The sequence below is a fragment of the Sminthopsis crassicaudata genome, chromosome 3 (assembly GCF_048593235.1).
Source record: "Sminthopsis crassicaudata isolate SCR6 chromosome 3, ASM4859323v1, whole genome shotgun sequence".
Lineage (NCBI taxonomy): Eukaryota > Metazoa > Chordata > Mammalia > Dasyuromorphia > Dasyuridae > Sminthopsis > Sminthopsis crassicaudata.
In genome coordinates this window covers 40,013,264-40,027,123 of record NC_133619.1, presented here as the reverse complement: position 1 = coordinate 40,027,123, position 13,860 = coordinate 40,013,264, and the positions used below count along the sequence as shown (strand labels likewise).

Here is a 13,860-nt window from a genome sequence, read left to right as displayed (position 1 = left end):
ATTTTTAAATAATTATAACTTTTTATTGACAGTACATATGCATGGGTAATTTTTTTTACAACATTATCCCTTGCACTCACTTCTGATTTTTCCCTTCCCTCCCTCTCCCCTCTCCCCTAGATGGCAGGCATTCTTATACATGTTAGATATGTTATAATATATCCTAGATACAACATATGTGTGCAGAACCGAATTTCTTGTTACATAGGAAGAATTGGATTCAGAAGATAAAAATAACTGGGAAGGAAAATAAAAATGCAAACAGTTTACACTCATTTCCCAATGTTTCTTCTCTGGGTGTAGCTGATTCTGTCTATCATTGATCAATTAGCTCTTCTCTTTGTTGAAGGTATCCACTTCCATCAGAATACATCTTTATACAGTATTGTTGTTGAAGTGCATAATGACCTCCTGGTTCTGCTCATTTCACTCAGCATCAATTCATGTAAGTCTCTCCAAGCCTCTCTGTATTTATCCTGTTGGTCATTTCTTACAGAGCAATAATATTCCATAACATTCATATACCATAATTTACCCCACCATTCTTCAATTGATGGATATCCATTCATCTTCCAGTTTCTAGCTACTACAAAAAGGGCTGCCACAGACATTTTGGCACATACAGGTCCCTTTCCCTTCTTTAGTATTTCCTTGGAATATAAGCCCACGAGTAGCACTGCTGGATCAAAGGGTATGCACAGTTTGATAACTCTTTAGGCACAGTTCCAGATTGCTTTCCAGAATGGTTGGATTCTTTCACAACTCCACCAACAATGCATCAGTATTCCAGTTTTCCCACAACCCCTCCAACATTCATCGTTATTTGTTCCTGTCATCTTAGCCAATCTGACAGGTGTGTAATGATATCTCAGAGTTGTCTTAATTTGCATTTCTCTGATCAACAATGATTTGGAACACTCTTTCATATGAGTGGAAATAGTTTCAGTTTCATGTGAAAATTGTCTGTTCATATTCTTTGACCATTTATCAATTGGAGAATGGCTTGATTTCTTATAGATTAGAGTCAATTCTCTATATATTTTGGAAATGAGGCTTTTGTCAGAACCTTTAACTGTAAAAATGTTTTCCCAATTTGTTACTTCCCTTCTAATCTTGTTTACATTAGTTTTGTTTATGATATATTTTTTTTTTTACTTAAGATGTCTTCATTACATTTGATTGCTTGATGTAATATGCCAACAAGAAGACAGAGGATTTTAATGCAGAATTGTGGAAATATTGGGATGATGGGGCATGGAATGTATGTTGATATCATTTGGCTTACGAACTTTAGATCATACATATTGGGGCCTATATACAAAAATGGAAATTGATTGAGCCAATCAATAAATTATCCTACCCCACTTTAAGTGTCAAGATGCTACATCATAATACCTTAACTAGATAAGGACACTTCTCCATTGAATCAATCAGATTTGGTGCCGAAATGTCCTTTATCAGTTTAGATATGCTGAAAGACAAATTGGAGTGACTTCACATAGGAAGTGCGTTTAGAATGATTGAAGATATTTGATCACACCCAGTGAGTCAGAGATAAAATAGCAAACCAGTTTGAGATCGCAGCAGCTGGATGTTGGAAGCCTCCAGCAAAGCCATTAGGAAGGATTCTCTTGAATGATGAGAGACTGCCCCATCTTCTTCCCCCTCTCCCTTGAGTTCTGTTTAACTTCATGAAATGTATAGCGTTGGAAGAGTTGGAGGTTTCCTAGTGCTAGCAACATACCTATAACAGCTGGCATGCTGACAACATTTGGAGCAAGGACCAACTAGGCACACTGAGAAAAAGACAGCTTTTAAATTCTAAAAGGAACAAAGCAGAAAGCTACCACCATACCTAAAATACCCCATGAAAAGTAAAAAAGACTCAGCAAGAGTTGTTATCTCTTTGCCACAGTTCACTTTTTCCTGAACTTTCTTAATCTTCCCTAAGCTTCAGTTCACTTTTTCCTGGACTTTCTTGATCTTCCTCAAGCTCTCACCCCACTCTGCCCCACTTCAATCATTAAATAATCAAAATCCATCAGTGAGGATTATTCCACACAAATGGACTTTGAATGTCAGATTACACAACTTTGCCTCCTCCCTGATCTTCATGTTGTGAATTCCATAAGGTATGAAGTAAGGCTGGTCTAGTTTATCTTCATAATGTTTTTTTGTATCTGACCCCTCCTTATAATCGCTCTGATTTTCCAGTTCAGATCCTTATCACCATTCACAGGATCAAAACAGTATTTTCCTAACCAGCACCACCTTTGCTCTCTTCCTTATCCAATCTGTACACAAGACATCCAAGTTGTTCTTCTTGATACACAGGTTGCTCAAACATCATTAATAACTCCCATTAAATAGAATAAAGACTAAACACCCTAGGCTTCATCTCTGGATGCAATTTCTCTTTCCAGTCTTATCTCTCCATATTCTTTAATCCCCCATTCTTTAAAAAAAAAAAAAAATTATTGAAGCTTTTTATTTTCAAAAGATATGCAAGGATAATTTTTAACCATCGGCCCTTGCAAAATCTTGTGTTCCAATTCCCCCCCTTTCTTCCCACCCCCTCCCCTAGATAGCAAGTAATCCAATATATGTTAAACATGGTAAAATATATGTAAATTGAATATAAGCATGCATATTTATACTATTATCTTGCTGCACAAGAAAAATCAGGTCAAAAAGGAAAAAAATGAGAAAAAATAAAATTTAAGCAAACAACAAAAAGTGAAAATGCTATTATGGCTCTCATTGGAACTGGCCTGAATCATCTTACTGTTGAGAAGAGCCACATCAGTCAGAATTGAAAGTTCCCCATTCTTTTTATATTTTTGCTAAATTGTTTTATTTGCTGTCCCCTAAGCAGGTTCTTGAATTCCTATCACTATGTCTTTACTCATGCTTTCCCCTATATCTATAATTTCTTTTCATCAAACTCCTACCTCTCCACTCTTCAAAATATTGCTATGTTATTTCCTCCATGAAACCTTCCCGGCTTTACTCCAGTTGCAACTCTTTGTTCCTGCATTTATATAATGACTCTTCATTCTTATTTTTGTACCACTTTGTAAGTCTGGACCATGCCATATTTATTTCTGTATCTCTCTCACTTAATACCTAGATCAATACCCTGCACTTAGTAGATCCTTAATAATGCTTTAACTAGGCCCTTAATAAATATCTGTTGAATTCAATGAATAAATATTGCATACTTTTTTATTCTCAAGATCTAATTATTCTTTTCAATTCTGCTGTATGCTAAGAATTTTCATTGTATTATTGAATTTTTGCTTTTCATCCTTCCATTAATTTTTTTTGAGTGTACATTTTTCCTAAAGTTTTCTATTTTCTGTTCTAAGTCTCCATTTCTCCAGTTTTCCTTATGAGCTCAAATCCCCCCACTTGGTACTTTCTTCAATTCTTTTATTGAATCTCTGAATCACTTGTTGGAAATTCTTGTGGCTATTCTCTTCTCTTATCTGAGGTTTCTGCTTCCAGTTTCTTACCTGCTAATATTTCCTCATTGTGTAATAACCTTTTATTTGCTAGCTCCTTTTCTCAATCTCGTTTTTCCTCAGTTCAGGTGAATTTTTTTTTTGTCCCCTATTTAGTCATTGTTATTCTTTTAATTTATTTGACATGTTTCTAACAGTTTTAAGATGCTAAGGGAGGCTGAGTATGTTTCTACAATATCCCCCTCAATCTTCCTTCTGAAACATCCTTTTCTTTTTTTCCCAAATAATAGCTTTCTATTTTCAAAATATATAGTTAGTTTTCAACATTTACCCTTGCCAAACTTTTCATTCTAAATTTTTCTCCCTTCTTTTCTCCATCCCCTCCCCTAGACAGCAAGTAATCCAATATATAGTAAACATGAGCAATTCTTTTACATATATTTCCACATTTATCATGTTGCACAAGAAAAATCAGGTCAAAAAGGAAAAAAGAAAAAAAAGCAAGTAAACAAAAAAGGTGAAAATACTATGTTATGATCTACATTCAGTTCCCACAATCCTCTTTCTGTGTGCAGATGGCTCTCTCCATCACAAGTCTATTGGGATTACCTTGAATCACCTCACTATTGAAAAGAGCCAAGTCTATCAGAATTGGTCATCACATAATCTTGCTTCTGTGTACAATGATCTCCTGGTTCTGCTCACTTCACTCAGCATCAGTCCATGTAAGTCTCTCCAGGCCTCTCTAAAATCATCCTGCTGATTGTTTCTTACAGAACAATAATATTCTATAACATTCAGATACCATGACTTAGTCAGCCATTCCCCAACTGATGGGCATCCACTCCTGAAGTATCTTTTTCTAAACAGTTTGATCTGTCACTTTGACTGCCATCTTCCTTATGCAACATCTTCCAAAATATGTCCACATTGCCATTCATGTTTCAGATTTATGATTTAGCAATTCCTTATCCTCAAGGAAATTATCTTTTATTGGGGGCTAGAGAATAAATGCAAAATTATTGATGGGAAGAGGTTACTCCATCTAAATTCTAGCACAATCTTCTGTCTATCTTTCATCTTTTGAACAATGTATGACACAAGAAGTTGTCTCAGACTAACTTTAAAGATATATTTCATTTCCTTTAACATCTCCCTCCCTAAACATGAAGCTCTGGGAAACTCACAATTGCTTACATAAAACACACAAGTACTAAACTAAATACTAAACTTTATTTTTATGGATTTGTTTTATATTGGGTAGAAAAGAGCAGGGTATTTTTAGTCTTTGGGTCAGCTTCTATTTTCCTTAGTGTCTCTAATCTTAATGCCATAAAATCCAAGTGGTTTGAATTTTAATGCCCTCTAAGACAAGGAGACACCCTCCAATAGTTTGTTACCTCATAGAGATTTTACAAATGAAATGTGCACAACTATAGGTTTTTGCATTTAATTTTTAAATTATCTTGAGAGAATGTTAGGTAGAGTGGATAGAGAATGTATTTGGAGTCAGGAAAATGCAAGTTTGAATTGAGCTTCTGAGTTACTAGCAGTGTGAGTGGGGGCAAACCATTTAATCTCAAACCTTAAGGAACTCTCTAGGATCTTTATTTACCAAGTCATAACAGAGTTGTCATCCACATCCCAAATAAAGGGAATTCCTATACTAGAAATTCCTCTGCCTACATAATCACAGGTCCTTTCTGTATTTTTCCTCCTGAGATGCTGGCAAAATAATCTATTTTCAATGCTAAAGTAAAATTTGATCAATATTTTCCTAAACCAGCTGTGCCTGTGGGGGGTGTCTCATATGCAGACTTAAATCTTATCTTCAGACTAGTCTCTATAAGCTTTCTGGTTTAAGCATATGCAAAAATAGACAAGGATAAATTAAAATCTAATAATTCAGGGTATTTCTCAGTGCCCTTCTCCAAAGAGGACAGTAAGCTTCAGAGAGGAGCCGTGGGAAGGCACAGCAGAGAAGGTGTCCTCCCCATCATGCTTCTTTCTTCAGGTAGTAAAGGGGAAGGAAAAGGCTCCTAGGTAACATCTGACCATCATGTCTCATTAGTCACATATTGGCCTAGAAGCACCCCAACTGGATCTAAAATCCAAGTGCCACTAAGAGACAACCCTCCTTCATTACTGGAGTGATCTAGGTATTGAACTTGATCTTGACAAGGAAGAGCTTGATGTTTCCCCATAATAGGCAAATCTCAACCTTCTGACATGGTCAGTTTGGGTTATTAATATATAAAACTGTATTCCGAAGTTCCAATAGGAGACGTTATTTATAGAACCACAGGTTTTGAAGCTAGGATCTCAAAGTTTCAGTTTCTTCATCTGTAAAATGAGACTAACAATAAACTTGTTGTGAGGCTCAAGTGAGTGACGTGAAAAGCACTTTGGAAACCTTAAGGCACTACAGAAATGCCAGCTGTTGTTATTACTAAAGGCCATCAACGCTGTCCTTCTCATTTTGTAGAGGTGGAACTGGGACAAGCAGATTTAAGTGACTTGCCCAGGATTATCCAGTTTATAAGTATCTGAAGCTGGATTTGAACTCATGGAATTGAGTCTTCCTGGTGCTCTGTGCAACATGGGGTCCCCTAGTCGAAGGGATCTAATTTTTTTCCCACATGAGAAAACTGAACCTCAAAGAGATTGTTAATGATATGAGATGTTAATGGCTCCAGAATATAAATCTCTAGGACTTTTTCTGTTATACTGTGTTGTCTAAAAACTGAAAACGTTCATTTCAACTGACACCAGAAATTCTGAGATCTGGAAGTTACTGGATAATTGACAAAGTATTTTAAAAGTAAGAAACAATAATTCCAAGGAATCTGGTTTTAAGAAAGTTGAAATAATATAATTTCAAGAAATTAAGATAATTGTGAACAGAAAATATTTTGATGAAAAAATCAAAACTATATATGGTCATATGAAAATGCTCTAAATCATTATTGATTAGAGAAATGCAAATTAAAACAACTTTGAGATATCATTTTATATCTGTCTGATAAACTAAAATGATAGATGCCCTTCAATTGGGAAATGACTAAACAAGCGATAGTATTTGACTGTGATGGAATGCTACTGTGCTATAAGAAATAATGTGATGGTTGGGTTGAGAAAAACATAGAAAGACTTCCATAAAATAATGGAAAGTGAAATGTGAACATTGCATACAGTAGCAGAAATTTTGTCCTAAAAACATCTTTGAATGATTAATTCATCTTGAGAATCATACTGAAATCAATTAGAAAACACCTATGAAGATGCTATCCATCTCCAAAGAAAGAACTGATAGAAGTACATATAGTATGGTGTTGCATACATATTTGTGTTTAATTGTACCCCTCTCTAAGGAGGAGTGGGGAGGAAAGGAGAAAAAAAAAAAGAAAACTTAGACGGAAGCACATAAAAAACAGGGTAGCTTTTAAAACAATTATATAATTCTTGTGGTTTTTTTTTTTTGTTTTTTTAAAAATTTAATGATAGCTTTTTATTTTCAAAATATATAGTTTTCAACATTCACCCTTTCAAAATCTTTTGTTCCAAATTATTCTCTCTCCCTTCTATTTTCCCTAGATAGCAAATAATCTAATATAGGTTAAACATGTACAGTTCTTCAAAACACATTCCACATTTATCATGCTGCACAAGAAAAGCCAGATCAAAAAGGGGAAAAAATGAGAAAGCAAAAAAAGCAAGGAAATAAGTTTTTTTTTTTTTTTTTTTTTAACAGTTGAAAAGGAAATTCATGGTTATATATTGAATTCCCTTTGTTGTTTTGTATACGTGGGAATGTTCTCTTTTTTTGTCTTTTTGTTTAAAATGAATAAAATAAAATAATGCTTCTTTTAAAATAAAAACATAAAAAAGAAATTAAGCTAGATGACTATGTACAAATTTCCCAAGTGTTAACTTTTAGTGATGACTTGCAAATATTCCCCAGTTTCTGAGCTAGAAGCTCATTTTGGATCTTTCTCACTTATGAAAAAACAAAACAAAACAAATAAACAGATGCTTGTCTAAGTAGCTGATAGCTTCATACCTCCATATAACTTCATCATGGTCTATGTACATAGCTGTGTCAACTGTGTACTTTCTAAGCCAGGATGTCTTACATATTTCACAGCTATGTTGTTATGCTGGTGAGTAATAGCCTATTGATCAAGGAAAATAATAATTACTCTGCCTCTCAAGTTCCACCTCTAGCATTTCTTTCCAGCTGGACCTAATTTGTCAATTATCTCTTCACTATTTCCTCCTTTAGTCTCAGAGCTGTCCCCTCTGGAGCATGTAACTATAGGCTATCTCTCTCTTAAAATAACTGTTTTATTAGAAACTCAACATTAAATATTGACACAAGTAACCACACTTGCTTAATTATCATTTCTACTTGTATTAATGTCAATGCATATGAGGGACAACCAATCGAAGGCCAGGAAGATGGGAGGGGGGTTCACGTTTGGCCTCCGACACATACTGTCCACATGGCCCTGGGAAGTCTTTAACCTCTCAGGGTGGTAGGCAGTGTTCTAAGACTAACTTTTAGAGCAGGTACCAACATACATTGACAGAAGGATTTTTCCTCTATTATTGATGGCTTAGGAATAGTCCCTCTCTCTTTAATTTTAATGCATATTACACTTTTACAATTCTTCCCTCTGAATCTCCCATCAAGGTTCTTTGTTTATTCATTCTCATTTACTTTGACTCCTATATTCATAGTATATATTCCAGTCTTCTGGTTCTAAGTTTTTGTTGTTTGTGAGTTTTTTTTAATTAAAATTTTTTTTTAACTTTATGTTATTTTGTAGATGTCATTCCAGATTTCTTTATAAAAAACTCACTTTTCTCTTTGGCTTGGGGCAACAAGGTAATACCAATAGATAAGAGTGCCAGGACTGAAGTCAGGAAAATCTAAGTTCAACTCTAGCCTCAAACACTTACTAGCTATATGTCCCTAGACATTTAACTCTGTTTTTCTGGATTTTGAATAAAACAAGGGAGTTAAAAACAAAAACAAAAACATTTATTTCCACTTCTTTGGCTATACTTAGGCCTTTGACTATGGATCACCACAAAGTATGGCAAATCCTTAAAGAAGTGGGAGTATCAGATCAGTACTTGTCTCTTGAGGAATCTGTATTTGGATCAAGAAGCAATAGTTAGAACTTAACATGGAACAACTGATTGGTTTAATATTGAAAAAGGAGTTCAATAAGGCTACATATTGTCACCTAATTCATTTAATTTACATGTAGAGTACATCCAGTGAAAAGTCAGAATGAAGGTTGCTGAAAGAAATATCAATCATCTCAAATATGTAGATGATACCACTCTGATGGCAGAAAGTAAAGAGGAACTAAGAAGCCTCTTAATGAAGATGAAAGAGGAGAGAGTAAAAGCTGGTCTTAAACTTAACATCAAAAAAACTACTTTGGCAACTGGTCCCTTTACTTCTTGGCAAATAAAGGGAGAAGAAATCAAAGCAGTGTCAGATTCTATATTTTTGGACTCAAAGGTCACTGCAGTTGGGGACCACTGTCATGAAATTAAAAGATACTTGCTCCTTGGAAGGAAAGCTATAGCAAATCTGGATAGCATACTAAAAGCAGAGACTATCCCTCACTGACAAAATTCATATAACCAAAGCTATGGTTTTTCCAGGAGCAACATACAGCTGTGAGAATTGGATTACAAGGAAAGCTGAGTGCTGCCAAATCATGCATTCAAATTGTGGTGCTGGAGAAGGCTTTTGGACACCAAAGAGATAAGATCAGTCAATACTTAGAGAAATTAATTCAGGTTATTCACTGGAAGGTCAAACACTGACCGAAACTGAAGCTGAAATACTTTGTCCATCTAATGACAAGACAGGATCCACTGGAAAAGACTCTGATGTTGGGAATGGCTGAAGGTAAAAGGAAAAGGGGATGACAGAATATGAGATGGATAGATTGTGCCATGGAAACAGGGAATGAAAACTTGACCAGACTTCAAGAGATAGGAGAGGACAGAAGGGCCTGGTGTGCTATGGTCCATGAGGATCAGAAGATTTTCACAGGACTAAACTACTATTTTTGGCTTGTTTTTTCTTTGACTGGATCTTGTCCTTTCTCCTCACCAATGACGATGGGCATCTTCTCTGAAACTTAGTCTGAAAGAGGTACCTGGGAGCATAAAGAGAGCATATGATTCATTCAAAGTTATAGAGTCAGTATCTGTCAGAAGTATATTTTTAACTCACAGCTTCTGACCTTGAGGCCTGCTTTCTACCCACTGCTCCAAGTTGTCTTACGGCCTTGTACCATCCGACTCCTGCCTACCTTTCCAGCCAAGTTACTCTACATTATGCGCACCAGGTTCCAGACAAATGCACCTACTTGGTTTTCTCCTTAGATGACAATCCACCTTTGGTACCTATGTCTTCACAATACTATTCTCCAGGCCTGGAAGATCCTCTCTCTTCAGTTCCACGTCTTAGAATTTCTGACTTTCCTCAAATTTCAGCTCAAGTGACATCTCTTTCAGAAAGCCCAGTTCAATCCTTTCCCACTTTTTTGCTAGTACCTTCACCCAGGAAGTTATTTTAGATCTATCTCGTATTTAATCTGCTATATACATAGTTTTTTTTTTCCTTCAATAGAATTAGAACTCTTCTAGGACAGTAACTTTTTGTTGTTGTTGTTTTATCTCCAGTGAATAGAACAAAATAGGCCTGTAATAAGTGACTGCTTGCACAAATGAATGAACTTGCAAGACACCATGAGGGAGACACGAAGAGAAATGAGATGTAAAGCGTGCTTTCAAAATGCTTACAATCTAGTAGGCATATAGCTGAATTATACAAATAATCTGAAATTTATATACAAATGTCCAAGAGAAGTACAAAGTGCTAAAGCATCTCAGAGTGCAGGAGAGATTTTTATTTTAGTTTATTTTATTTTGTTTTTTCTTTTTCTCTTTGCCTCTCTTGCAGATCTATGGATCCATATACAATTGTCCAAGAGAAGTACAAAGTGCTAAAGCATCTCAGTGTGCAGGAGAGATTTTTATTTTATGTTATTTTATTGTTTTTCCTATTTCTCTTTGCCTCTCTTGCAGATCTATGGATCCTTTGCAACTTCTCTAGACCCCACACCTTTGTTTAAATTGTTACATGGATCTGTCATTGAGGCTATTCTTTACATCCTCCTTTCTTTTCACTTCTTTCATTTTAGATTGTATCCAAAATGCTTTAGGTCAAGTGTACCTGGCTCACCCGTATAGTCCTTCGATAACATCATCACTTTACTGAAATCTCTTACCTGGCTTTCCATTGTTCCTCACAACAAATTAAACCTTGGTGCCTTCACTCTCAAGCCTCTTTCCTGCTTTCTCTTTTCTAGGGTGCTGCCGTCCTCTCCATTCTGAAATGGTATGCACATCATCTCCCCGATTTCTTCCCTTTAATACTTTAACTATGCTTTGTAGGTAGAATAGTCTTCTCTAACCTGACCACAATGCTAACTTCACTTCTGTCTTTCATATCAGTCTTTAAATCCTTGTTCTCCCACCAAACCCTCCCCTATTCCCCTCTCCCAAATAATTTCTCTGGACTAAAAGGACTTAGGGATGGCCAGCCATTAGAGGTACAATGAAGAAAACATCATTGGGTCATTTACTACATCTTGACAGAAACCACTTCCGGCCGGTGAGTGCCCGAGGAACTAGTTTCCAAGTTTCTTTGTCTTACTGAGATTGTAAACACCTTGTTCAGGGATTGCCTTTGTCATGAGGTTATCTTCATCCCTTTTATATTATTGTTCTTCAGAGATCATTTATAAATGTGTATTATACATAGTACTGGGGGTGGGTCTATTTTAAATCAATACTGTACATTGGATATAAAACATTTAGTACCCATGGAAATGTAGCTTCCCCATTCCTTTCTGACTGATCATTAGTTCTCAAATGAATATTTCCTTAAGCTGGACTTCTGTGTGTTTGCTATAGAAAGACAGATAAATAGGTAGATAGATGATGGATAGATGGATGGATGGATGGAAAGATAGGCAGATAAAGATAGATAATAATTGATACAGATAGATAGAAAGACCAATAGACAGACCGATAGAGTTCATATTTACTTTGGCTTTAGTTTCCTGGAAATGTTTTTTCTTGTTTAAGACAAAATTCTTTCTCATTATTCTCTCTTATTTAAGACACCAACAAATAGTCACCATAGGGGAAATTCTAGTGTTTTCCCTGTCATCCAAGGAAAAGCCCTGACATTATCCAGGGAAGAACATGCAGGATGACTGAGAAATTGCCAACCTGTTACTTAGTGGAGCTGATTCAGAGATCTCCAGATACAGGAAACTCTTTGGGTTTGACCCAAGTCATGAATGTCCTTGCTCCTCCAATCATAATTCAGTGGGACATTATGACATCATCAGTGATGATCTGGCATGGTCTCCAGTTCCTAGAGCTCCCTCCAGTCCCAGCCGTTATTGCAAGTACATTCCTCTACCATGAGTGTGGAGCACCTAAAAACAACCGATCCACATGTATCTTGAGGTGACAGACTGGCTCTGGTGATTATTTCCATTTTCATGTTTGGTTGGCTCACCCACTTCAATAGGGCTCTGGTTGTCTCATTTTCTGACTGGCCTGGCCTTGATTTCTCGAGGCTGTCCCTGATATTCATCCCTCTGTCCTTCACTGCAGTTTAATTCTGGAACTCTGCCCAGATTGTGGGAAACAGCTATAGCCAGCCAGTCAGGTCCATGGTCCATTGGCCAGGAACAGCCCTCCCTGGAACAAGGAGCAGAGCTAGGGTTTAATTCCCCCTAACTCCCCAGTTTGCTCCTTGAAATCAGGAAGCTATTTTGAACATTGAGGGAAGTATGGGTCTTGCCACTACCCTTCTACTGCTGCCTATTGGTATGCTCAATCCCCCCCTTTCCTCATCCTATCTGCCCCTTTTATAATTTTATCCTAATATATTCTGGCTTGCCCAGCCCTGAATATTAGAATTTGATACCTGGGATAAGTTACAGAAATTAATTTCATTATATTTTTACATATTTGTAATGAGGACCTTCTGAATCTTAGATATATAGACTAATTCATGTAAATAGTCAAACTGGGTGTCCTCAGATTAAAGGTAGAAAAATTTGTGTCTCTGTGCCCCAGAGTGCCTTTAATGCAATTATGCATCTTAAAATTGTCCCTTGGTGTGTTTCAAAGGTCTCTCTACTCCGCTTGCTTAATTCTAGCTAGCTAACTTCACAGAGACTCGTGCTGGCAATCTAAATTCAATTTGTTCTCTTTAACAAGCTTTGCTTGAAAGACAGATTGCAAAGGTATACAATTCTCAGTTTTCTGTGTTTCTTTATACAGTACTTGACAGCAAACATAGGACTTTGCAAATATTTAAATGGAGAACACAGTTTGTCTTAAAAATGGACTTTTTAAGCATTTGCAGCAACACTATTATTTTCAAGTGGTTGGATTGATTTGATGGATTTGCCTTGAAAAATGGTAATCTTCTTTACTATTTACAAATGCTCATTAGTGCTTACTGGTCAATATAGATAGATATGTATGTAAAGTATTTTCATTATTATCTTGAAATGTTTCCAACAGTATTTGATTCTCCCTCCCTGTTACCTCTGTTGTTTATAGAGAAGAGTATCCCTGGGAGAATAATTGGATCAAGTTGACAAATATTTATCTTTGCCAAAAATTTGTGGTGCTAAGCACAGTGGTTTTGATTTGGGGTTCTCTGGTCCAGACCTTGTGATTTCAGGTGGGGGAGGGAATGACTCCCACCAATGCAGACTTATCATTTCCAGTCTTAAAAGATTCAACTGAGACACTGGTTGACCATGGTCACAGGGATGACATGTTTCAGAATCAGGTTGGCCTTCAGTCTACTTTGCCCCACTGATTTCAGTGCAGGAGGATTTCTTTTAGTCCAAAACTATAAGGAGGAATTTGTTAATGTTTCCCTCATTAAATTATGACAATTGGTATAATCAGCCAGCTTTTCCCGCTCAGTGACAGAGTTCTAATTTGAAATCAATTTAATTCAGAGCCCACAATGCTCACCCTCAACTTACCTCTTCCTAAGGGAAGCAGGCCTTGGGCTAATATTCAAGATAAACTCTGATGACTAGTGGGTATGGTCCTGAGAGATGGAAAGGCATTAATTAGGAGGCCAATGTTGGGTATCCATTCCCTTGAAAACAAGCCTCTACAGAAGAAGTAAACCAGTTGTTTTAGAATAACTCATATCAAGATCCCAAATGCTCAGCCAAAGTAATGTTGGAAAACCTCAGTAAATATTTACCATTAGGCAAAAGGCTAAGTGCATGAGGGCAAAGGCCTGGGAATA

At 36.4% G+C, this 13,860-nt stretch overlaps 1 protein-coding gene across 6 annotated transcripts in view; it reads left to right on the top strand.

Moving 5' to 3' along the window:
• The first annotated feature begins 11,893 nt into the window (after positions 1-11,893).
• DCUN1D1 (defective in cullin neddylation 1 domain containing 1) overlaps positions 11,894-13,860 on the top strand; it is a 41,786-nt gene continuing 39,819 nt past the window's right edge. The window contains exons 1-2 of one of the 6 annotated variants that reach the window (XM_074298292.1): positions 11,956-12,055; positions 12,864-13,004. In XM_074298292.1, coding sequence (XP_074154393.1) covers positions 13,002-13,004 — 3 coding nt within the window. In that variant the 5' untranslated portion in view covers positions 11,956-12,055; positions 12,864-13,001. Of the gene's footprint in view, positions 12,056-12,863; positions 13,005-13,860 lie in introns of those variants that run through there. The other 5 variants (XM_074298295.1, XM_074298287.1, XM_074298296.1 and 2 more) reach the window with 5 other exon arrangements.